This window comes from Oncorhynchus keta, chromosome 14 (assembly GCF_023373465.1).
Source record: "Oncorhynchus keta strain PuntledgeMale-10-30-2019 chromosome 14, Oket_V2, whole genome shotgun sequence".
NCBI lineage: Eukaryota > Metazoa > Chordata > Actinopteri > Salmoniformes > Salmonidae > Oncorhynchus > Oncorhynchus keta.
The window spans coordinates 37,993,213-38,019,790 of record NC_068434.1 but is presented as its reverse complement, the minus strand read 5'-3'; the positions used below and the strand labels follow the sequence as shown (position 1 = coordinate 38,019,790).

General features: G+C 45.8%; 1 protein-coding gene and 1 long non-coding RNA gene across 10 annotated transcripts in view; one reads left to right on the top strand and one right to left on the bottom strand.

Annotated features, from left to right (window-relative positions):
* The window catches only part of LOC118394081 (autism susceptibility gene 2 protein-like), a 419,650-nt gene that overhangs the window by 9,925 nt on the left and 383,147 nt on the right, over positions 1 to 26,578 (bottom strand). For 7 of the 8 annotated variants that reach the window (XM_052461709.1, XM_052461708.1, XM_052461714.1 and 4 more), the window contains 7 exons: positions 10,255 to 10,681; positions 8,759 to 9,012; positions 7,320 to 7,579; positions 3,784 to 3,834; positions 3,497 to 3,592; positions 2,068 to 2,139; positions 1,888 to 1,917 (listed from right to left, as the gene is read on the bottom strand). In XM_052461709.1, the coding sequence (XP_052317669.1) occupies positions 1,888 to 1,917; positions 2,068 to 2,139; positions 3,497 to 3,592; positions 3,784 to 3,834; positions 7,320 to 7,579; positions 8,759 to 9,012; positions 10,255 to 10,681 (1,190 nt within the window). Of the gene's footprint in view, positions 1 to 1,887; positions 1,918 to 2,067; positions 2,140 to 3,496; positions 3,593 to 3,783; positions 3,835 to 7,319; positions 7,580 to 7,684; positions 7,846 to 8,758; positions 9,013 to 10,254; positions 10,682 to 26,578 lie in introns of all 8 variants that reach the window. The other variant, XM_052461716.1, reaches the window with a different exon arrangement.
* LOC127907281 (uncharacterized) lies at positions 4 to 1,875 on the top strand. Of its 2 annotated transcripts, XR_008064018.1 has the most exons (4): positions 13 to 125; positions 266 to 405; positions 546 to 1,280; positions 1,631 to 1,875. It is a non-coding gene; the product is annotated as an uncharacterized LOC127907281 (long non-coding RNA). The 2 variants fall into 2 exon arrangements; XR_008064017.1 differs by having other exon boundaries at positions 4 to 405.

Below are 26,578 nucleotides of genomic sequence, written 5' to 3'. Positions count from 1 at the left end.
AAAATACGCAAAAGACTCGAGGTCAGGCCCAAACCCTCAATGCTAAGACACGAAGGTACTGTAGAATTTACTCAATGCTATGACACGAAGGTACTGTAGAATTTACTCAATGCTATGACACGAAGGTACTGTAGAATTTACTCAATGCTATGACACAATGGTTCTGTAGAATTTACCCAATGCTATGACACGAAGGTACTGTAGAATTTACTCAATGCTATGACACGAATGTACTGTAGAATTTACTCAATGCTATGACACGAAGGTACTGTAGAATTTACTCAATGCTATGACACAATGGTTCTGTAGAATTTACTCAATGCTATGACACGAAGGTACTGTAGAATTTACTCAATGCTATGACACGAAGGTACTGTAGAATTTACTCAATGCTATGACACGAAGGTACTGTAGAATTTACTCAATGCTATGACACAATGGTTCTGTAGAATTTACCCAATGCTATGACACGAAGGTACTGTAGAATTTACTCAATGCTATGACACGAATGTACTGTAGAATTTACTCAATGCTATGACACGAAGGTACTGTAGAATTTACTCAATGCTATGACACAATGGTTCTGTAGAATTTACTCAATGCTATGACACGAAGGTACTGTAGAATTTACTCAATGCTATGACACGAAGGTACTGTAGAATTTACTCAATGCTATGACACGAAGGTACTGTAGAATTTACTCAATGCTATGACACAATGGTTCTGTAGAATTTACTCAATGCTATGACACAATGGTTCTGTAGAATTTACTCAATGCTATGACACAATGGTACTGTAGAATTTACTCAATGCTATGACACAATGGTTCTGTAGAATTTACTCAATGCTATGACACAATGGTTCTGTAGAATTTACTCAATGCTATGACATAATGGTTCTGTAGAATTTACTCAATTCTATGACACAATGGTTCTGTAGAATTTACTCAATGCTATGACATAATGGTACTGTAGAATTTACTCAATGCTATGACACGACGGTACTGTAGAATTTACTCAATGCTATGACACGACGGTACTGTAGAATTTACTCAATGCTATGACATAATGGTACTGTAGAATTTACTCAATGCTATGACACAATGGTACTGTAGAATTTACTCAATGCTATGACACGACGGTACTGTAGAATTTACTCAATGCTATGACACAATGGTGCTGTAGAATTTACTCAATGCTATGACACGACGGTACTGTAGAATGTACTCAATGCTATGACATAATGGTACTGTAGAATTTACTCAATGCTATGACACAATGGTACTGTAGAATTTACTCAATGCTATGACACGATGGTACTGTAGAATTTACTCAATGCTATGACATAATGGTACTGTAGAATTTACTCAATGCTATGACACAATGGTACTGTAGAATTTACTCAATGCTATGACACAATGGTACTGTAGAATTTACTCAATGCTATGACACGACGGTACTGTAGAATGTACTCAATGCTATGACATAATGGTACTGTAGAATTTACTCAATGCTATGACACAATGGTACTGTAGAATTTACTCAATGCTATGACACAATGGTACTGTAGAATTTACTCAATGCTATGACACAATGGTGCTGTAGAATTTACTCAATGCTATGACACGAAGGTACTGTAGAATTTACTCAATGCTATGACACGAAGGTACTGTAGAATTTACTCAATGCTATGACACGAAGGTACTGTAGAATTTACTCAATGCTATGACACAATGGTACTGTAGAATTTACTCAATGCTATGACACAATGGTACTGTAGAATTTACTCAATGCTATGACGGTACTGTAGAATTTACTCAATGCTATGACACGACGGTACTGTACTTGATTTGACAGTGCATGAAAGGAAAATGAAACCATCTCTTACTCTGACTGATGTCCTGAAAGGATCTGATACCTGCGTCGAGATAAGAAAAAAACTGACCCATTATGAACCCACAGACATAACAATCAACAACAACCAAATCAATTGAATGAATCTCTATTGTTGACAGAAAAGTGTGTGATTGGTGCTTTCGAGGGACAACCGAGGCCTGTGTCTACTAACCCGTGGGTCCTTCTGTAGGAGTGTGTGAGGTACTGCCCCCGGGCGGGAGGCTACGTCTATGGGGTTGGAGGACTAAAACAGACGATAAAGAGATAGAACGAGAGCGGGATATGGAGGAGAGAAAGAGGCAAAGCAAAAGTGTTACAAAGATGGTGGGAAATATGGACTTTGCACAGACTGCAGCATAACATAGGCAAACCAGTACACACTCAAAAACATTGGCTCTTCTGCATTGATTCACGGCAAAGAGTCTCTGCAGCTAGAAACTGTGCGTGACGTCAACGGCTAGCACTCCTTTAAGGGCTCCGGTGCAGTGTCAGAAATAGACTGCAAAAGATATCTTTGAGGTCTAGAAGAACCAGAATGCCTAGATCCGCCATCGTAATCCATCCCAGAGTACTAGGTGATCCCTGTAACCCTAGCACCACACCTTTCATCTGTCACCCTTCTACCTCCACAGTGGGGGGATTAAGGTGGTGTACTGTACTCTGACCACCACTAGCACCAGACCACCCTCCAACCCCTCTATCCTTCAACCCCTCTCCTGCTGCTCAGTGGTGCCCAGTGGATGGGGGGGGGGGGATTTAGGTGGTGAATGGAGGGATGGAGGGGGCTAACTGTACTGCACTCTAACCATCTGGAGGCAGCCAACAAAAGGCCTCCATAATAGAGCCTGTGGGGAATAAGACCAGGGGATTTAGGCCAGCTTTGATTGGTGGCTTACAACAGGGTCAGAGCCTATTGGGCGCCTGCCAGGCCCTGATCGACACACACACACACACACACACACACACACACACACACACACACACACACACACACACACACACACACACACACACACACACACACACACACACACACACACACACACACACACACACACACACACACACACACACACACACACACACACACACACACACACACACACACACACACACACACACACACGGCTGCTGCTTATCTCCCCCTGCACAGTGCAGCGTGGCGCGGTGGCTGGCGGCTCAGGCCCAGCCAGCTTAGAGACAGGCCTTGTTTGCATAGTCCATTATTGGGAAAAAAGAAGCAGGAGCAGATTTATCAGGCCGGTTCAATTCAAACGCAGCTGTCTGCTGCCCTGTACACAGAATGAAAAGTAAGGCTTTGGTGCTATTCAGACCCCTGATTCTATCCTCATTTCTTGGGTGAGATGTTGAGAGAATGGTAAGTTGCCAGTGCGGGTGCGTTTGTGAAAAACCAGGTGCTCGTTTATTTGTGCCTATGGGTTTTTTGTCCTGTGTGGGTGAGGGAACGAGTTCGGATACATGTGTATGTCCGGGTGCGTACAATGGACTTGCTTTGTGCGAGCGGAAGAGTAAAAGCAGGTGCTGTATTTTGTATGTGCGTGCGTCTGCAACACATGTGTGTGTAGGTCTGTGGGGCTAACCTTGGGCTGGAAGGCTCCTTGCAGTGAGCTGAAGGGTCCTGAGTGGGGGAGCAGCGGGGGCATGCCTGGCATTGTGGGGGGGTAGGAGGGGAAGAACTACATGGGGGAGACACAAAACCACCTCTTAAAACAGATTACAACAAGATACATAGAGACGACCCCCACACATACTTCAACACGTGCAGAAGAAGGAATGACCTAACTACCTAAACCACAGTAAATGTTTGATAGAAAACATACTGAGGGCATGGTGATGGAGGTTGAGAGGAATAAATAGGGTTACTTACATTTGAATGTCTAATGAATGGACTGTCCAGTTTTGGAGCGTATTTGTCGAACTGCAAGAAAAGAAGGAAAAGACAGTAATAAGTCAGTGATGCCAAACTGACCAATGACAATAACAGGAACTCTGCATCTATGAACCAAAGACCATCACAGGAATACAGTGAAACACAATTTGGACTCATTACACCTATTCAGTGACACAAAACAACACAGGAGAGAGGAAGTTCAGTACAACAGCAGTCAGATCATAAGCCCACGTTTGACAGCAGCTGGCTTAAAGAAAACACTGAGCATTCTGGGGTAATGAGTTTGATTCATTTAGCGGGGCGAACGGCAGACGGAGATGGAGTCAAATCATCAGCGATATGACTAATCAACTGGACTACCACGATTAGGGAGACATGATTTTCCAATTCGTCTGCACCACAGAAAAATAGCCATCGAATTAGGTGCAGATACAGTACTATACTTGGGTGGGGGAGCTCTCCTTACCTTACAAAAAGGCCCCAGTGTAAAAGGAGAAGATTGAGTAATGATTCTTATTGGGTGGAACATTTGGAGAAATGTTAATCTAATTGGCTGCGACAGATGTAGGGCTTTTACAATGATCTCTGTTATCGAAACGGAGCACACAGAGACACATATACTAACGGGGGGGAGGGGGGGGGAGTTGTCAATTTAGTGTGTGAGACAATAGGGAGACTTGAAAGAAAATCGCAGAGACATGTCAATATTCTATGCGTAAGATCATATAACTGTGGGTATAAGAACAGTAAGTCTTTTGTAGGGGAAATTGAATTGGGCAGACTATGGTTTCCATGCAAGAGAGCTCGTTTTGGACATGTACAGCATGAGACTGAAATAACTTTGGAAGCCTCAAATGGTTTAATATAATGAAACATTTTTCCGAAGCATACCCTATGACTAATAGAATAATGACATTTGGATTTCAACAGAAAGACTATAGCCTCATATTCAGCATCAGATTATGTATGCCTTCATGTAAGCCAATACTGCTCCTCTATTTTGAAACTGGCTAATTGCAACGGACAGTAACTTATTCCTATTCCGTGAATACACAAACCATTTGCATGTACTTTTGGAAGTGTTTTGACAAAGCCTTCTTGGCAAGCAACCGCTGGTTTGGGTTTACATAAAAAAGAAAAATGGGTTGCACATGAATCAGGGAAATGTGTGTGTGTGTGTGTGTGTGTGTGTGTGTGTGTGTGTGTGTGTGTGTGTGTGTGTGTGTGTGTGTGTGTGTGTGTGTGCCTCCCTCCTGCAACACAAACGGGAAAGGAGGCGTTTTTTTCTCGCTCAACACACTCGGCACAGCTCCTCTCTCTAACTGGGCTGGGCCTCCCAGTGAAGGCGGGGCCATTCAACATCCAGCCGCGGAGAACGACCACAGCGGCGGGCAGCGTGTTTGTGTTTGCGGGCGATAATTGGCCCAAATCAAACACAGACACCCTATTGAGTGGAAATGCTGATGCAGCTTCCGGGCACATTCAACCGGTCAGCTCCCCTTCTGAAGCACGGGCCTCTTTAATGTTTTACTCCGGGGGAGCAACACTCGCTGGTGGCTTTATGGCTGTCTATAAAACTCCTTCTTTGTAATTTACGGGGCCCTGTCAGAGGTTTATTGTAAACAGCTTTGGATAATTAAAGCTCAATAATTCATCTTTAAACAATTAAGGATGTTCCTTTTCCCTAAGAAGACAGAGGGGAAAACAGACACTCACTGTTGCCATTTGGCAAGGCCACCTGCTTGAGGGTGTAGAACAATAAACAAATACAGAGGATTCATAATTTCATTAATTACAGCTATTAGCCAAGGGCTGTTACGTAGCTGGAATGACATGGAGCACTCAAAAGTGAGCACAGCTGGGCCAATGCGATCCAACTGCACACTTCATGACCAACACTACACACAACCACAACATCAACATGACTCGTGCCTCTCTAAACAGTCAAATGGAAGTGAAATAGCGATGCTACTGGAGGGAAGGGAGAGAGAGAGAGAGAAAACAACACGGGTTAAGTAAAAACAGTCTCAATGAAACATAATACATTAACAGCCTTAAATTACATTGTGACAACAATGCATCGGCCACAACATACAGATGTGAACGCACACAGCCACACACACACACCACATAGTACCACTATTAGCAAGCCGACAAAATAACTCCAGTTCTTTTCCTCTTCAAACCGAGTGCATATCAATGCATATAAATAATGTCCGGCTGACATATAGAGGAATGGGGGGGCTCAGCTGCAGACAGAAGAGGATAACAGCAGCCTACACATGCTTTTTGACTAAGAGACACAATCTAAACTAAACAGTCTCCCTGACTGCTTATCACATAGCTGTGTAATGTACTGTAAATAAGCTAAGCCTTTTCCCTGGGGTTTATGACATGTTAGATTCCACAAAGCAAATAGCTCCCAGCGCTCTAAATGGGCCCTAGACTCTTAATCAGGGGTCATGACATGATGGATTGTATCTATTAGGCTAATGTTGAAAGGGCACAAATGCGAGTCCTGTCTGAATGGGTTTCTCAGATTGCTATATGCATTCCAAATGATTGATGGATGAATACTCAGAACTTTTCCCGGGGAACATTTTTCCGATCTAGAGCTGCCAATGTTTTGCCCTTGGCTGACTCGATGCCGGTGCCTTGCCTGATGGCGGTTGAAAAGGCACGGAAGCAATTATGCATTATCAAAACAGTCCGAATGACGTCACTCCCTTTCATCTGGAATGAAGTCATTGAGTGTAACCACAGGCTTTGAATTTGTCATTGCTGAGCATAAGCCCCCAGTGCACCGCAGTCACGCCACACATCTGTTGGAAGGACCCTTTTTCTTTCTGTTGCGGTGCAGGGAAATCAGAACATTCAAAAACATTTAAAACACATCCATATGAAAACAATGAAAACACTCCCTTTCAATCGGTCTCCTTTGTTCCAGGGAAAAAAAAAAATTGAAATGGCAAAATGTATGTCATGTTCAGAGAGAGAATGATGAATAAATTGAATCAACTGTACTGACGTACATTGAACGGCATGGCTTCTGTGGTGGAAAGGAAAAAGGGGCATATTGTGAGCCTCTGTGCATTGTAAAGCATTGAAGCTTGGGGCCATCTATACAGCCTAATCCACATGTAAAACTCTGGTCCCAAAGCATAACGTCTAGTATTATATGTAGCAGCAGTCTGTGAGCTAGGTCTGGTTTCAGCATTGAGGATGAACCACTACAAACATGTGTACTGTTGGAGGGGAGACTACTCATTATGGGGTTGAAGTGAGGATTATGCCCCTGCCTCCTATTTCTCAGCCCTCAGTAAAAACACACTGTTACAGTGTCACTGTAACATGTTGGGTGGGGAAAGAGGGCAGGCTCTGGCCCTATCAGTCGGGGGGAGGGGGGTGGTACTGGAGGAGGGTGACCAGGGAGTCGTTTGGAGATTTGGGGGACAAGGAATAGGGGGGGGGGGGGTTGAGGTACTGTATATGGGAGCTTTACTTATCCTCACATTTCTGGCTGGGGTTCGCACCATGGGGGGTGCGGTGGGCGGAGTAATGATGGCGGCCGGGGGCAGACTGGGCGGGAAGGGCGTGAAGGTGTGCTGGTGGGTGTGTTGGTGCTGATGCATGTGCTGGTGTTGGTGAAACGCTCCCCTCAGGAGTGACACAGGGGCCAGCGGGGACCCCGCGGAGGACGGCCCCCGGCTCCGCCCCTCTGAACTCTGAACCAGGAAGCGGTTATTCAGCTCCTGCCGCAGGAGGTCATGCTCTGCAAGAAAGGAGAGCGAGAAAAGGGGGGGGAAAGGGAGACACAAGAAAGGCACGGACGCCAGTCAGTTTTAACAACAGGTAGAAGAGAAGAAAGAATAGTCACCTGGCATTCTCTGTTTCTCCAGCTCATGCTGTGAGGGTTTTCTACGTGAGGACTCATTGGTGGCGGTAAGAGAGTTGCCTGTGACAATGTGCCAATCAGAATCCCCGAATGAGGCTGGCAATACATGATTGGTTGGTTGAATGATATCAACAGGCTGGTATCTAAAGACAAGAGAGAACCAAGAGTCACCTCAGCAGAAAACACAAGAGACTCTCCCTCCACTCTGTCTTAGATGTCAATGCTACATATTCTAGCTACTCCTAGTGCTATTACTTTAATTGTCTATTACAGTACAATAAACATAAAAATAGTATCAATAAAGAATCATTGACAACAAACAATTTCTCTTATACAGAGACAAAGTCATATAAAGATACAATTTGTCTACATTTGACATATTTCAATACAATGTAAACATTACAGCATTTACACAGTAGAAGAACAAAAGGGCAGCTTTAATATGAAAGTCTTACGTCATTTCGCTCAAGTCTTATCTAATGTGACCTCCCCCTGACCTGGCATAAGAGAACAGTTAGTTGACAGCATGCATTGTGGAGGTGGGTGAAAAGATCCTCTGCCATTTCCCTCCAAACCCAGACGACTAAAACAGAACTAACAAAGGGGTGCCGTGTCGACAAATGCAGGCTAATGTTGTTTGGGTTTGGAAATCTCTACCACTTTTGAAGTAACATGGAGGGGCATCAATATGTTTCAGATGCCTTTATCATTTGTAATGGGATTATTTAATAGTCTTCTATCTAACCATTATTCCCTCTGTTGGTGCATGTGAAATTGTAATAAATGAGTTCACTTACCACATCATCAAATTAGAATTGAATGGTTACAGCGCTTGTTACAGAACCATGTAACCTGGCATGTTAACGTCTACTTAATGTTACATAAATCACTTCATTTATTCCCTCTGTACTTGGAAGCTTGTACTGTACAGTTGGGTTATTTCTGCAACAATTGACTTGGTAATCACAATATAAGATTGTTACTTTGGCTGAATTGCTACTTAATGTTAGAGACAGACTAGCCTTGATGCCAGAGCAGTCAGGAGGGCAGTGTTACCTGGGTAGGGGGTGCCAGCGGGGTGCCCAGGGACCACAAGGCTGTTGGTGGGTAAGGTCGGAGGTGGCGGAAGTGTGGCGGGGGTTGCGAACATGGCCGGATGGCGATGGGCCGGGCTTCGCAGGGAGGAATAGTGCGAGGTAGAAAGGTTGGCTATGGACAGGGGCAGGGCCGGGGTGGAGGAGGGGAGGCCGCTCAGGTGGTGGGGAGAGGGGGGCAGGTGGTGGTGTTTGGGGAGGCCTGCACTGCCGCCGCTGTGAATGTAATGTTAGAGAAGACAGAGAGAGAAAAACCTTGTCAGCAATGAGTTATAGATTGTGTATTCAGTGAGTTTGTGTTGGTTTATTACATGACTGGTAGCTGCATCTGTAAATGCTGAGAATATGTGAATATAATGTGATGTGCTGACCTGAATTTCCACTTGAGTAGACAATATAAAAGGAATTGTATCATATTGTAAACTGGGTGGTTCGAGCCCTGAATGATGATTGGCTGACAGCCGTGGTATATCAGACCATATACCACGGGTATGAAAAAACATTTATTTTTACTGTTCTAATTACGTTGATAACCATTTTATAATAGCAATAAGGCACCTCGGGGGTTTGTGGTATATACCACAGCTAAGGGCTGTGTCCGCGATGCTTCGTGCCTAAGAACAGCCCTTAGCCGTGGTATATTGGTCATATACCACACCCCCTCGTGCCTTATTGCTTAATTATATCATATCAGCAAGGCATAAAGCAGGGGTGTCAAAGTCATTCCACGGAGGGCCGAGTGTCTGCGGGTTTTCCTTTCAATCAAGACCAAGACAACCTTTCTAATTAGTGACCTTAATTCATCAATCAAGTACAAGGGTGGAGCGGAAACCCACAGCTACTAGGCCTCTGTGGAATGAGTTTGACACATGGCATGAAGCATAAGAAGATAGCTAGGCATAACTAAACAGACCCAGAGCATAATGATCTGACATTACTAAACAGACCCAGAGCATACGGATCAGACATAACTAAACAGACTCGGAGCATACGGATCAGACTTAACTAAACAGACCCAGAGCATACGGATCAGACATAACTAAACAGACTCGGAGCATACGGATCAGACATAACTAAACAGACCCAGAGCATACGGATCAGACATAACTAAACAGACTCGGAGCATACGGATCAGACATAACTAAACAGACCCAGAGCATACGGATCAGACTTAACTAAACAGACCCAGAGCATACGGATCAGACATAACTAAACAGACTCGGAGCATACGGATCAGACATAACTAAACAGACCCAGAGCATACGGATCAGACTTAACTAAACAGACCCAGAGCATACGGATCAGACATAACTAAAAAGACTCGGAGCATACGGATCAGACATAACTAAACAGACCCAGAGCATACGGATCAGACACAAGTAAACAGACCCAGAGCATACGGATCAGACATAACTAAACAGACTCAGAGCATATGGATCAGATGGTGTCCTACTGTACCTGATGTCGTGCAGGCTGTTGTAATGCAGCGGGTGATGCTGGTGCACTTGGTGGCTGATGAGAGGCCTGGCGTGGTGTTGGTGCTGGGGGGGAGGGAGCGAGACGGGGACCCGGTGCTCCTGGAGAGGGTGGGGCTGGGCCCTCAGCAGGGGAGGGGTGGGGAATCTGGGGATGGGCGGCACCCGATCCGACTCTCTCTTGATGAGGAGGGGGGGCGGGGAGGTGAGCTGCGCCTTGGGGAGGGGCTGAGGGGGGCCTGCCGCGGTGGCAGCAGGGGCAGGGGAGCCCGAAGGCGGGGAGGCCGGGGTGGGGCTGGACACGGGCGGGGCGAAGGACACCTCGTTACTCTGCTCCTGGCTACGCTGGAGCCCAGAGACTTTGGCCGAGCTGACAGTCTTGGACTCGGAATTCTCATTCGTTGACACACCTGCATAGACAAAGAAACAACAAACCTGAAGGGAGGTGGTAGATATACACCTGTTGGTAAGCATCCACCATAACAATTGAAAATGTTCCCCTTATTAGAATTCAACCCATTTCTTGGTACGGTTCACCATTGCCTGGTGAAAGGAAAAAGCTTGGAGAAATGTCTGTTTAACAGTTATGGAGAACTATGTGTGGTATGTAGGTCCAGAAGACAGAGCTAAGCCAATAGCTGCCTGCCTCCCCCCTTTCCCCTGCGACTCTCTCCCTCACCTTACTGCCTCTTCTTCTACCCAAGGTTCCCCTTTTCTTTCCCTTTCTAGGTTTCATGAAGTGTTTAATCAGGTCATTTTCATGCTTGACTATAATCAGATGATCAAATTTCTGCGAGCGATCCAGTCAGTATGAATAAATCACACCTAATTAAAGTTAAATGCCGCTACTATTCAGGGCTTTGCTGAGCACACAATCGGGCATGAAATAATTATGTTTCAATTGTGCTGTGAAAAGAGATCATTGCCCCTTATCATGGACTTTTTGCTTCTCCCTCCCCCAGATCTTTCAAGGGATTTCTAAAGCTGTAGCCAAGCACTTTGAACCCAGCCAGCCACTTCATCACAGCCAATTCATCTGGGTGCCTGGGAAGACAAGAGGATTTTATAATGAAGAGCATTCCATAGAACTGCCCTGATCAGTACCGAGAGCACAACATTTTAATGGGTTACAATGTTTCTACGAAATAACTAATACCACAAAAAGAAATATACAGCTCAAGGAGAATTTAATCGGAATCTACTGACAAAAAAGCACTGCTGGAGAAAATGGTGGATGACAGAACAAGTGCTAGTAGTGATAATGGCATATTTCACCACAGTCAGCTAGCTACATTTAAACACGCATGGTGGATACAATATTACTAAACAAGACAGTGGTAGCAGCGGTAAACCTAAAATATACGTTTCAAATTAGCAAAGCAGCAAGGAGCAAGTGGAATCCCTCTGAATATAGCAAGTGAGAGCTAGCCTCCAGCCCCAGTGAGAGCCAGCCTCCAGACTTTAGCAGCCAGTGAGAGTTAGCCTCCAGCCTTTAGCAACCAGTGAGAGTTAGCCTCCAGCCTTTAGCAGCCAGTGAGAGTTAGCCTCCAGCCTTTAGCAGCCAGTGAGAGCTAGCCTCCAGCCTTTAGCAGCCAGTGAGAGCTAGCCTCCAGCCCCAGTGAGAGTTAGCCTCCAGCCTTTAGCAGCCAGTGAGAGTTAGCCTCCAGCCTTTAGCAGCCAGTGAGAGTTAGCCTCCAGCCTTTAGCAGCCAGTGAGAGCTAGCCTCCAGCCTTTAGCAGCCAGTGAGAGCTAGCCTCCAGCCTTTAGCAGCCAGTGAGAGTTAGCCTCCAGACTTTAGCAGCCAGTGAGCCTCCAGTTAGCCCCAGCCTTTAGCAGCCAGTGAGAGCTAGCCTCCAGCCTTTAGCAGCCAGTGAGAGCTAGCCTCCAGCCTTCAGCATCCAGTGAGAGCTAGCCTCCAGCCTTCAGCATCCAGTGAGAGCTAGCCTCCAGCCTTTAGCAGCCAGTGAGAGCTAGCCTCCAGCCTTTAGCAGCCAGTGAGAGCTAGCCTCCAGCCTTTAGCAGCCAGTGAGAGCTAGCCTCCAGCCTTTAGCAGCCAGTGAGAGCTAGCCTCCAGCCTTTAGCAGCAAGTGAGAGCCAGCCTCCAGACTTTAGCAGCCAGTGAGAGCAAGCCTCCATCCTTTAGCAGCCAGTGAGAGCCAGCCTCCAGGCTTTAGCAGCCAGTGAGGGCTAGCCTCCAGCATTCAGCATCCAGTGAGAGCTAGCCTCCAGCCATCAGCATCCAGTGAGAGCTAGCCTCCAGCCTTTAGCAGCCAGTAGCAGCCAGTGAGCTAGCCTCCAGCCTTCAGCAGCCAGTGAGAGCTAGCCTCCAGCCTTTAGCAGCCAGTGAGAGTTAGCCTCCAGCCTTTAGCAGCCAGTGAGAGCTAGCCTCCAGCCTTTAGCAGCCAGTGAGAGCTAGCCTCCAGCCTTTAGCAGCCAGTGAGAGCTAGCCTCCTGCCTTTAGCAGCAAGTGAGAGCCAGCCTCCAGACTTTAGCAGCCAGTGAGAGCAAGCCTCCATCCTTTAGCAGCCAGTGAGAGCCAGCCTCCAGGCTTTAGCAGCCAGTGAGGGCTAGCCTCCAGCATTCAGCATCCAGTGAGAGCTAGCCTCTAGCCGTCAGCATCCAGTGAGAGCTAGCCTCCAGCCTTTAGCAGCCAGTGAGAGCTAGCCTCCAGCCTTTAGCAGCCAGTGAGAGTTAGCCTCCAAACTTTAGCAGCCAGTGAGAGTTAGCCCCCAGCCTTTAGCAGCCAGTGAGAGCTAGACTCCAGCCTTTAGCAGCCAGTGAGAGCTAGCCTCCAGCCTTTAGCAACCAGTGAGAGCTAGCCTCCAGCCTTCAGCATCCAGTGAGAGCTAGCCTCCAGCCTTCAGCATCCAGTGAGAGCTAGCCTCCAGCCTTTAGCAGCCAGTGAGAGCTAGCCTCCAGCCTTTAGCAGCCAGTGAGAGTTAGCCTCCAGCCTTTAGCAGCCAGTGAGAGTTAGCCTCCAGCCTTTAGCAGCCAGTGAGAGCTAGCCTCCAGCCTTTAGCAACCAGTGAGAGCTAGCCTCCAGCCTTCAGCATCCAGTGAGAGCTAGCCTCCAGCCTTCAGCATCCAGTGAGAGCTAGCCTCCAGCCTTCAGCATCCAGTGAGAGCTAGCCTCCAGCCTTTAGCAGCCAGTGAGAGCTCAGCTCCTCAGCTCAGAGCCTCAGAGCAGATAGACTCCTAATGGAATATCCAGGGCTTATTAGAACCCGCTTAATCGTCCAAGGATTCAAACGCCCATAAAAGGTAATAAAACGCTGTATGGCGATTTTAAACACGTTCCCCCTTCAACTTTACAGGAGCAACGGGGAGGCAAAGGTGTCACGACTTTCCTAATGAATTCAGGTCTGGTTATAATAATACGGCTTTATTATAAAAAGAGTCTGGAATATGATGCCTTGTCTGGGTGGGGGCCTTGTCTCAGAGCGAGAGGAGAGAGAGAGAGAGAGAGAGAGAGAGAGAGAGAGAGAGAGAGTGAAAGGCAAATAATTCTCTGTTGAAATGTCACCCTTCACTGATGTTGCCGTGGAAACCCCTCTCTTTCCTAGACACATTGTGGAGGAACTGAAGTGTTGCTACCAGAGTCGAGCCACTAGGACGGCTGAAGCTGTGACACTGAGAACAAAATGAGTGGTGGTGGGTTATCTTAATGATGATTATAATGGGTTGTAATGGAGGCGGGGGGAGACTCTCAATCTCCTCATTAAAACAGTTTGCCAGACAAGACCAGGCCGAGGGGGGCAGTCCACTTCACACATGCATGCGCACACACAGATACACACGACCATGCACCCACGCAAGCATACACACAGCCAGGGCTGCCATTTACCTTCTCATTCCAATGAAGGGCACCAGGATCTGATTCAAAATCAATGTTTAAGGCAAGATGGTGACATAACAACCCCTACTACTGTCTGGTCTGCCTAGGCTAGGGGCTGTTGCAAAATGGTATACTATCATACACAGTTGAAGTCAGAAGTTTACATACACTTAGGTTGGTGTGTCATTTTTTGTTAAAACTTAGTTTTTTTAGGACATCTACTTTGTGCATGACACAAGTCATTTTCCCAACAATTGTTTACAGACAGACTATTTCACTTATAATTCACTGTATCACAATTCCAGTGGGTCAGAAGTTTACATGCAATAAGTTGACTGTGCCTTTAAACAGCTTGGAAAATTCCAGAAAATGCCATGGCTTTAGAAGCTTCTGATAGGCTAATTGACATACTTTGAGTTAATTGGAGGTGTACATGTGGATGTATTTCAAGGCCTACCTTCAAAATCAGTGCCTCTTTGCTTGACATCATGGGAAAATCAAAAGAAATCAGTGAAGACCTCCACAAGTCTGGTTCATCCTTGGAAGCAATTTCCAAACGCCTGAAGGTACCACATTCATTTGTACAAACATTAGTACGCAAGTATAGAAACCATGGGACCGTCATACTGCTCAGGAAGGAGATGCGTTCTGTCTCATAGAGATGAACATACTTTGGTGCGAAAAGTGCAAATCAATCCCAGAACAACAGCAAAGGACCTTGTTGGATGTTGGAGGAAACAGGTACAAAAGTATCAATATCCACAGTAAAACGAGTCCTATATCGACATAACCTGAAAGGCCGCTCAGGAAGGAAGAAGCCACTGCTCCAAAACTGCCCTAAAAAAGCCAGACGACGGTTTGCAACTGCACATGGGGACAAAGATCGTACTTTTTGGAGAAATGTCCTCTGGTCTGATGAAACAAAAATATAACTGTTTGGCCATAATGACCATTGTTATGTTTGGAGGAAAAAGGGGGATGCTTGTAAGCCGACGAACACCATCCCAATGTGAAGCACGGGGGTGGCAGCATCATGTTGTGGGGGTGCTTTGCTGCAGGAGGGGCTAGTGCACTTCACAAAATAGATGGCATCATGAGGTAGGAAAATTATGTGGATATATTGAAGCAACATCTCAAGACATCAGTCAGGAAGTTAAAGCTTGGTCGCAAATGGATATTCCAAATGGACAATGACCCCAAGCATACTTCCAAAATTGGGTTAAAATGGCTTAAGGACAACAAAGTCAAGGCATTGAGTGGCCATCACAAAGCCCTGACCTCAATCCTATAATCCTATAATTTGTGGGCAGAACTGAAAATGCATGTCTACAAGGCCTACAAACCTGACTCAGTTACACCAGCTCTGTCAGGAGGAATGGGACAACTTATTGTGGGACGCTTGTAGAAGGCTACCCGAAATGTTTGACCCAAGTTAAACAATTCAAAGGCAATTCCACCAAATACTAATTGAGTGTGTGCAAAAACTGAAATAAATCCTTCTCTCTACTATTATTCTGACATTTCACATTCTTAAAATAAAGTGGTGATCCTAACTGACCTAAGACATGGCATTTTTCCTGCGATTAAATGTCATGAATTGTGAAAAACTGAGTTTTAATGTATTTGGCTAAGGTGTATGTAAACTTCCGACTTCAACTGTATGGCTCTCGGCTTCTATCTGCTTCATACTGTGTTGGGCATATGCCTTGAAGCTCTGAAATGCCCTTGTAAATTCATAGCTATATACACACAATCCCCCTACAACAAACAAACAGACATGAGAAGTGAACAATCAAAGGAAAACCTTGTTTGTTATTGCTGAGAATGTACAAATCCCATAACAACTCTAGATTGTCTTTCTGTCTGAAGCTAACCAGAAGGCCTGGTGGTATCCAAGTGACAGGAAGTCTTCTCTGACATGTTTCATCACAGGGCTTAATGCGGCTACAAGAACATTTCAACTGGTAACACTGTCACCGCCCAAAGCAACTAACAGCTCTCCTCGCAACTGAACCTGGCGACTGTCAACAGTATTTCCACAGTCAATCACAGCTGTCAGGTTTTCACTTTGCCTTTTTCTCTCAGGACAACATGTTATTTTCCTGGAAAATCCCACACCTTTATACAGTAGGAAAGTGGAGCTGTACTAATAAACATCATAGACAGTGTTTAGGCAGTCATTCAAATTAGGCCATGGAAATGGGGAGGAAGAAAATGCCACAAAATCAACCTGTCATGCATGGAAACAACATGGCAACAGATGGCGATAGAACCAGGATGAGGACAGCCCTTCTGTGAACCTCCCAGGCCCAGTTAGTGCACGAGTTGACAGTGACACTCCCTTGGGGAGTGTTGGCATCACTGTTCACCAGATGACATTTCAGGCCACTATTGATCTTTTTAAAAGTCGTTCCTGTGGCCTGTGTACTCTGGGGATTTAGCCCTTATGTACACGTGCCTGGTGTGGCACTGAGGGGAGGGATGGAGGGAGGAGAGGATGGATGGGGGGGGATGAATGGAGGGAGGGAGTAACAAAGGGAGGGATGGAGGGAGGGAGGAGGGGACACCAGACTGACGACAGGCCAAGGGACGCCCCCTCGATGACTGATGTGTCCATCGGGGACGTGTGTGACCTCTGTGACCCGTGTTGTTGCTCCCGTCTCTGATACCCTTCACATCTGACCCTCTGTGCCCCTGGAACATCTGGAGAGCTGGCCACCAGGAATAGGGTGGGAATAGGGTGCCATTTGTGATGCAGGCATCTCCACTCCTCTTCACTCTCCATCCTGTCCCTCTACACTGACAGAAAGACACAGGGAGGCTAGACGGTCTGTGCTGCCAGCAACCCGGGCCATCAATAAAGGACAAGGTGGTCCATCATGATCACGACAACACCGTTTCTCCTCACAGAGACCATTAGGTTACTCTGAGTAGATTGACTGATAGTTGATGAGGCTTGGATGTTTTACATGTAAAATAAATGCAGGTTGTGCATGACCTACTTCACATGAACCATTTTGCCCGTTGGGGAGAATAGGTTGTGAATAAGAGGTTGTGTATGACAATAAACAATTCAAGAGGATTTGAATGAAACAAGAACAGACCATTGAGAACCAAAGCAGTTCTACTGTGTGCGCATATAATTACTATTTTTGCATATGTCTTTGTTTACTTTACTAGATACCCAAATGTGGGGTGACTTGCAAAGTATGGAAGAGAATCCATTGTCAATGCTTTGCTATTTAGTTCAGGCACACCAGGGATGTGGCCACCTGCAAACGAACCCAATGTCCCTCTGGCTCTGAGATCTAAAACCTGTCCTAATTGGGTTGCCACAAAACCATCCATCATGCAAATCAGAGAGTTGTATGAATAACCTGGCCACCACAGCCACCACTGGCCTGCAGTCCAGTACAACCCAGGGCGGGAGGAAACAAACCTGCATGCAAATGCAGTTTTAAGATTAGACATTGGGATTACGCAAAAAAATCCGCAACATGACCAGAGGCCATTGTAGCCAGGCGCGGGAGAGAAAAAAAGAGAGAAGATCCAAGCCACCCCGCGCCACCACAGTCACCTCGCCCGCCAGCATTTCTCATTGACAAGGCAAACGCTGCGGTTCGCTCACATTACATCATCGCCTTTCCGAAACATAAACAGTCAGGGATGCTCACAAAAAGAGGAGATCTAAAAAAAAGAAGACGCAAATAAATACATGAAACGAGGAGTCTCCTGAAAAAGTTGGAGGATGCAGACGGCACTGTAGGACACGCTCCACCGTGCACTCCCTTCCAGCTTGGCTCTGTTCAATAGGAAACTCTCCTGTTTCTCAGTAGAACCAGGCTTCTTTGTGTTTTTTTTTCTTCTTTTTAAATCTCTCCAGTGTCTGTCTGTGCACGCCAAGGCCTAGCTCGCTCACGACTGACTGAGTGGCTGTGGATGATGACTAAAACAGATAATGGCAGGAGACAGAAAACTAAACGGAGTCTTGGAATCAATACCTCATTGCCGCCGGCCTGCCTGCCTGCGAGGCATTCTGGGTAACAAGAAGAGAAAAAGAGGCAGTGATTTGATCTAAATAATTTTGGAGGATAATGAATGAATGGGAGACTGGCTCGTCGAGTAGCGGCAAGTCGTCATGTTGATAATCAAATCATAGCTAAATTTGCGATGGTCAGTTTTCCCCTCCTCACACTATTTCATCTGCCTGGGAGCGTTTGGAATGGCATTTAGCGGGAGGCCAAGGCAATGCTATGTGAAATTACTCAGAGATGTTAATGGGAAATGAACAGGGAGAGGCAGCCAAGATATCTAGAAAGTGGGGACAGCTGGCGTGTTTCAATTAGTTCTTTCCATTGCAGCTGACAAAAGAACTCGAATGGCAACAGAATAGGATGGGTGTTAAGCTGTAACACGTTTACTGTCAAAGCCTGCACATCCACTGTGAGCACCTAATGTTCATTTGGAAGAGCTGGGCTGGCAGCCCCGTCTGGTATGAATCAGTGTCTCGGTTTCTGGATTCAAACCCATATGGCTATATGTGGCACCAGGCATATGTCCTCGTCTCTTGTGGCACATGTGATTGCTGTTGAAGGGGATGGTGCAGATTCAGATTAGCGGGCGTTAAATATGGATGCCTGTATGTGCCGACTAGCCAAAATCTGGTACAAGCCATGTGCTTCAGGGGTGGCTAAACCATTAAAAGCTCTGGTCACAATGAAATTGTGATTCCCTCAACCCCCTTTCCTACCCCAAAACCCAGCAGGGTTTACCCCCACGGTACTGCTTTGTTGCAGAGTGGCCACGTGCTTCAGCGTGCCAATCACTCCCAGGCCCATATGAAGACCCTCGGGTCGTTTGAGGTCAGTGCCACTGAGACTTCCTGAAGAATAAAGGCAGATGACATCTTTGAGCCTTTCCACATAAAGCTCAAGTTCTAATGGCTCATCTGACACACACAGGCCACCCCCCGCATCATGGAATGTGTCCCCTTTCACAGCCGTTGACCCCTGACTAAGGCAGTTGCCCTGGGGAACGTGTGGACAGACATACAGCGGGAGGAACAGCTATCAACTTCAAGGGTGAATTAAACAGAGAGAGAGAGAGAGAGAGAGAGAGAAAAAGAAAACATCTCCGGAAGTTGTTTGTGATGTGCGGTGCGGCTCTGAGCTGAGCGCACTGGCCTTATCATTCCATTAATTAGCACGACACGCTTGCCCACTGGACTCGAACGCAGCGGCGGCAGCTGTCTCGATTGATTACAGGAGCGGACGCAGCGCCGCAATTATCTAGATGACTGGAGACAACTCCTGCCACTTCTAATAAAGGCTCCGGACTCCTGTTCCCCATCATGGTGCAGTGGAGAGAGACAACCAACCAACCAAGCCTCCCCAACCAAGCCTCCCGCCTCTCTGATACCTTCTAGACCTTTTCAGTCTCTCTACAGGGCACAACAGAGCTCGGTGCGGGCTGTACTTCTTTAGCAGCGTGGCAGATTTATTTAGGCTTGCATAATGCCTTAACATTTTCAACAAAACTGCTTTGTTGCCCTGGCGGAAAGCATCCTCAATTAGGGCCGCCAGGATGGTTGACAAGCCACAGAGAAACGAGGTAAAAACAGGACAGAGGAAAGAAGAGAGAGAAAAAACATCATCTTCAAGCTTCAAGTCTCAGCAGAGATGTGTTTGTCAGATACGTTTCTTCTGGGGATTCGGGAAATGTAAATAAAGGTACTCTCCAGGGTCAGTTCAAGCATGAACCTGCAGCGAGCCCACGTCACTAAGTGGATGTAATATTATATTTCAGTGACTAACTGAGTACTTCTCAATGGAAGGAAATGGCTGAATGGAAATCATTCAACAGATCCCAAGTGGCATGACAGGGAGCTGAAAGAGCCTACATGGTTTTCTTCTCCCCTCATTTCAGTAAATAGCCTATAACTGTTCTCCCCTCTCCACCCCAAAAACAAAGCAACAATTGGGAGGTTGACAAACTCTCCACCATTTGTCATACATCATTCAATGTTTTGCCGTTTTGCCACCATAGCTTTTCAGAACCATGAAGGGGTAGGATAAATCCGTTCTGCAAGATCGAGTTTCGTCAAGTGCTTCCCAGATAACTGTGTCTATTCGCTTTGAATTGGACTGTGGGTTCCAGACCAGATGTTGATGTAGATTCCCACCTGTTTTATGCAAATTGTTAAATAAATAAATTGATTCTTATCCAGAAAAATACTAGTACAGCGAGCTTCGTAGTCAAAGCTAAGCTGAAAAAACGAAATCAACTATGATGTCGTTAGTTGGAACTAGATCATCCATAAACTGTTGCATGTTTCTGTCATGTCTTTTTGACATGTTTTACCTTGGCGTTATTACAGGCCCAGACTTCCAGTTCTCTACTGTTATGATCAGAGCCTGCAGACCACTGCCTGTATACCTATGTAGTTATTGGAGCTCGTCAATGGTCCATCCTTCACTAATGCATTCCTGCTTCCAATTGAACATCCCCACTGGTGTCTCACATTGCATTTGCCCAAGACTCACATAGGATATACGTCATGGTGTTTTTAGTGTGATGTTCTCGGAAACAGACAGGCCTATAGCTCCTAAAGGTAAAAGATTGACATATGCCCAATGGATGGGCCTGGGCCCAGGGCACAGGACACAGGGCACAGGGGCAAAGGGCACAGGACACATACTGCGCCTGAGACAAAACAAATGGATAATCAAAGTAAATATAAATAAATACAGTTCATAGTCGACAAAAGCAGAATAAGAAGAATGCACATTTATTAATTTCATTTAACAACACTATCAGACAGTTAATATGAGTTTCCATGATACACACACCCACTGTTTATCATCCTATGTTAGAGGCTAGCAGTAACCCTATCTACCAGACCAGGGTGGGGGGTGGGGGCCTTAAACCTTTGTTGGCTGTTTCTCTATAGATAGCACCCCCATGAGATGTGATTTAAAGTGCCCGAGGTTTCAAATGCTGTCCCCCTAAGGACACAAGCTGTCCAGTAGACAGACACACTGATGCAATCAACACCAAGCCTTCATGAGGCTTCTGTTCACAGTGTGACCAGTGCTAAGCTGCTCCTGGGGTGGTTTACCATTAGGCTAGTGCTGCAGACGGAGACGGGACAGCTGTTGAAGATGAGCGAGAGAAACACAATTCTCCTCTAATTGCCATATGTGCAAAATAAGTCAATCTCAGCAGAAAACTGAAAATAGCTCCAATCTTCATTTGTCAGAGCTGAGGACATTTCAACGGAGGTGACGTTTCTAAATGGCACACAGAGAGAAGAGATGAAGGACAGAAAGAAAGCCACCATTTTGCTGCTACGAATCTCTTCCCTTGTCAAAGCCGACGACATAGTCAGAAGGCTACGGTGCAGATGTTTAGAATAGCTCTCATGCAGAGCTTAACTAGACAAACACTCAAAGCCTCCTCTGCTGTCGCTCCATTTGGGATCCCCCATGTCCTCCACACAAACCACAAAAAGGGCGAGAATACGCTGGTGTATCAGGTTAGCATACATTCCCAGTGTGTCCTAGCACCCAATCCATCATTCTTAATTAGAGTGCTTCCATGGAGCGCAAGGGGGATAAAAAGAGACAAAGATACACACTCAGAGGGAGAGTGGAAGATACACACTCAGAGGGAGAGTGGAAAGACACACACTCAGAGGGAGAGTGGAAAGACACACACAGAGGGAGGGAGGAAAGGAAGAAGGGAGGGGGGAGTTAATAGGGCAGAGGAGAGGAGAGAAGGAGCAGAGGGCAGGGAGTCATGTCAAGAAAACTAATGGAGACAAGGCCCAGCCCCTGACCTGTGGGGCTGCTGTAGGCTGCCTCCCTGCTGCAACACATGCAGCTCTGTCTGCTCACTGACACACTCGCACACATACGCACACTTTGTGCTGACGGGGCCTGAGGAATTGGGTCAAGACTCATGGTAGCACCAGAGTAGAGAGGTCAGCACTAACGTACCGGACACCTGTCATCAATGTCCATTTTTTAATATTTAGTAAATCATTTTGACAGTAACCCTCCAAAAAGTTTTTTTTTACTGATTGAATGTAAGGGGATGTCGGTGAATAAATGCCGTGGTCAAGGCTACGACGGCGCCAGTGCAATGAGTGGAGCTTACTGGGGTCGTCAAAAGTGCATAATTCAAGTCTAAGTTTAAATTGCGTGCAGCGCAATGGACACATAACGCACAATGTCTCAAGGAAAGACTGTCTGGGCTGTCAATACTGAGTAGGCATATAGTAGGCCGCAACCTGGATGTACAGGCCATGGGAAAGGACTTCAGAATACCATGGGAATCTCTCAATCTGGATTTCATTTCATGAAATGAAATTGACCTTGAATGCAGCCCATTTGTGTCGGTCATTAGACAGACAAACGTTGCTGCGTTCAACAATGAATAGCTGCTGAATTGATCCTTATGTTTGTTGTGAGGTAAATGTTTCAGTTTTGTTTTCGATTGTTTTATTCGTTTTTTTCCTGTGAAACACATTGCGTTGCATCCATGTCTGAAATGTGCTGTATAAATGAGGGTTGTCACGGTACCAGTATCGTGGCAAGGAAACAAAACATGAAGCGGAATATATTTCTTGAGGAAAAATGTCCTAATGTTAGAAACAAACAGCATTATGTTGTCACCAAGAGTAACATTTGTTTATTGTGCAAGCTATAGCACCCACAATTTTACATAAAGTAGGTTTTATAGGACCATAGAGTTTAACAATTTTTTTTTTAAATTGCCATAGAAAATATGGAATTGTAATATTGCGATACTGGTATCGTGACAACCCTAGTGTAAATAAAGCTTGGTCTTATTTGATTTGAGGGAGGACTGACTGTATTATTTGGCATTAATAGACTGGTTTTACGCAAAACAACTTTCTATCTAAGTGGGAGAGAACGCGAGGATGGCTCATGTCGTGCAGGTTCATGTAGTCTATAATGGACAGTTGAATATTTAAAAAAATCAATTGGTTGCTAATTAGTATGGTGTTGTATCTATACTGAACAACAATGTCAACGCAACATACTACAATTTCAATGATTTTAATGAGTTACAGTTCATATAAGGAAATCAGCCAATTGAAATCAATTCATTAGGCCCTAATCTATGGATTTAACATGACAGGGCCGGGTGCAGCCATGGGTCTGCCTGGGAGGGCATAGGCCCACCCACTTGGGAGCCAGGCCCACCCACTGGCGAGCCAAGCCCAGCAAATCAGAATTAGTTTTCCCCCGCAAAAGGACTTCATTACAGACAGAAATACTCCTCAACACCCTTCCCACCTCAGACGAAGAAGCGGATGTGGAGGTCCTGGGCTGGCGTGGTTACACGTGGTCTGCAGTTGTGAGGCCGGTTGGACTTACTGCCAAATTCTCAAAAATGATGTTGGAGGCGGCTAATGGTAGTAAAAAATTGCACACTCTCTCCAAACTTGAGACATCTGTGGCATTGTGTTGTGTGACAAAACCGCAAATTTTAGAGTGGCCTTTTATTGTCCAAAGCACAAGGTGCACCTGTGTAATGCTGTTTAATCAGCTTCTTCATATGCCACACCTGTCAGGTGGATGGATTATCTTGGCTAAGGAGAGTTGCTCATTAACAGGGACGTAAACACATTTGAGATAATTAAGCTTTTGTGCGTATGGACAATTTCTGGGATCTTTTATTTCAGCTCATGAAAAATTAGACCAACACTTACAGGTTGCGTTCATATTTTTGTTAATGTTAATTTTATGTTAATGTTCATTTTACTCTCTGCAATGTTTGAATTTCAACTGTTAGTACTGAACAAGTAATTGCATTATTGCCACCAGCCAGGAGTCTAAATGTCAGCCTTGCGACACCGTGTATAGCTTTGTGAAATGTTAGGCTTAAGATATGAAAATGACAACCAAATAGTTCTACCAATAGACATTTTTTCCTTTAGCTAAAGCAAAGCTGTAGGTTACATGCCCTGGCACCACAGAACGCCTATCATCAATTCGATAGGCAGCCGCATAGATATGTCGCAATTTCAGCACCATGGACAGTGATCGGTAAACTATACCTGGTGAGTGGTGGGTGGGGAGGTGAACTCCTTTGCGGGGGGGTCTAGACAAACTGCATTACGCCAGTGTAGGCCATGGAAGGTTAACAATTTCTTGTGAGCTGTAGCATTTCACTTTACTACTCTAAGTACTGATAAAAATGGATTTGTTTTGAGCACGGAAAAGGAGAAGGTGTGACAGTTGATGGGGGATTTGGAGCCAGGGGAGAAATTGGACTTCAACCAGCCAGATCATTCAGGAGATTAAACAGGTCTACAAAAATCTTGAGGAGCTTCTGGCTCACTGGTACACACAGCAAGCTGAGACGAAACAAACAACACACTTAACTACTAAATGATAATGACTTCACAGTCACAGTAGTATCAGCATGTTGTCTTAAACCTCTAGATTGGAAAGACACAAACCAAACCAAGGTTTGAGTCTTTAGTCTCTCTCTCTCTCTCTCTCTCTCTCTCTCTCTCTCTCTCTCTCTCTCTCTCTCTCTCTCTCTCTCTCTCTCTCTCTCTCTCTCTCTGATTGTATGTAAATGCTTGTGCTAAAACTGTCACACTTGTGAGTGTTTTTCTTAAACTGCTTTAAAGGGGTTTAGGCACAGATGGCTCATCCTCTCTGAGGACCCTGTCGCCTCTGCCTCCGTCTCGACCGCACCTGCTCCAAGATAAGCCTGATGTTACAGTGGGCCTGGGCTAAAAAATACTGTTAATGCACAGCACTATACTAACTTACAGCTGGTCTATTAGGCCTCCTGTAGGGTCTCAGCACAACACTGCATCCACTTATAGTCTATCCCTCGATCAACACTCCACCTCCATCTTAGGCTGGACAAAATAAGGCGAGGAAAGCAATGTTGCACATCTGGAAGAAATCCTGAGTAGAGAAAGAAAAGAGCATCCAACCATCTCAAAGACTATAACATCTAGCAAAAAAAGAAGAAAGAAACGCGTGTCTGTGTAAAATAGTTGACCTATGATAACTGGTGCTCAGGGCTCCCTGGGTGATGTGGCACTCTGTCTCTACGCTCCTCCTCTGTTCTATTTCCACCCAACGCAAACAGCAGTGGTCTCTCAGTTCTGCTGCTTCCTCCTCTCCACAGCAGTACTAGAATAACAGGCTCTCTGGTCTGGTCTGATACCAGGCAGTGCTGCTCTGGATGTCTGAATGGGACATTAGAGCGAGCAGCCATTAGGGGGATAGTCAGAGCCGGTCGGTCCCAGAGCCGCAGCGTGGGGAATACCAGTGGTAGCCAAAACCAACAGCCAAACAGATGACCGCTTGATTATTTGGGGGTCTACACTGTGGTCTCCATGTTTATTTTCTCCAAAGGCGGAACCCATGTCTGAACGAATTACCGCTTGTCTCTCTTAACAAAACACGGGGAGCGATTAATGACGCTGGCCCTGCCTGGCGTGGGTAAAATACGGGGTTTGATTTAAACAAACTGTTCCTTCTCAGTGGTGCATATCTGGTTACTCATTTGGCCATGTGCTGAGTTTAGGGTAATTGCCGGGGTCTATCCCTACTAACCCAACATGTGTGGTGCTGCGTGGAGCAGAGAAACCTGTAGTCTGTAGTCTCAGCCTGCTCTGTGGTAGCAGACAGAGAGGCCACTGACAGCAACACATACACTAAGTTTACGATACCACATGATGAGTGTGCTGAGGGGGAGTTAGCAGTGTGCTGTACAAATACCAGAAGTGGACCACCCGCCTCCTATGAAAATACTTCATATGCCACGGCTGATTTCTCTGTTTGATTTGGACTCACTTCCCTAGTGTGGCCTCTCATCTCACACAGCATCCTTATGGCATGCTCTCTCCCTCAGAGTGTGGAGTATGGATGTCCTTGCCCCATCCTGGAATTGAAACCCTTTCACTTCCATCCTGTTCTTGGCTATGGACTTCCAATCTTTATAAGCCTGTGTGAGCTGCTTCCCAAAACGTAAAATCCGTTACAAGCATGTTTGTAATATCCATCTAGGCTGCTGACTGTCCTCTGCCAGTGATTGTATATTATCCGAGCTGCATGTTTGCCCCAATCACCCACCATCTGGCTTTGTCAGTGAACATTACAGCCTCACAGCCTCATCTGCAAACAACATTGGCTCTGAATGCACAACACAGACAGGCTAAAAGCACAGAGCTGGGAGCTGGGATTTTCTTCAAACAAAACACAGCAGCAAAAAAAACACACACAGCTCAGCTTAGACAACAAGTGCAGCTCGGAAGAAAGGATTGAAAAAAGGAGTGTGGGGCGGCCCGAGCTGCATCCACACACAAACAAAGCACACTTTACATTCAAGGCTGACTAGCTTCAGAGATAAGACAACCGTCATGCATTTCCCAACCAAACAACGCAAAATACCTCTGCCTATGCTGATTGTCTTT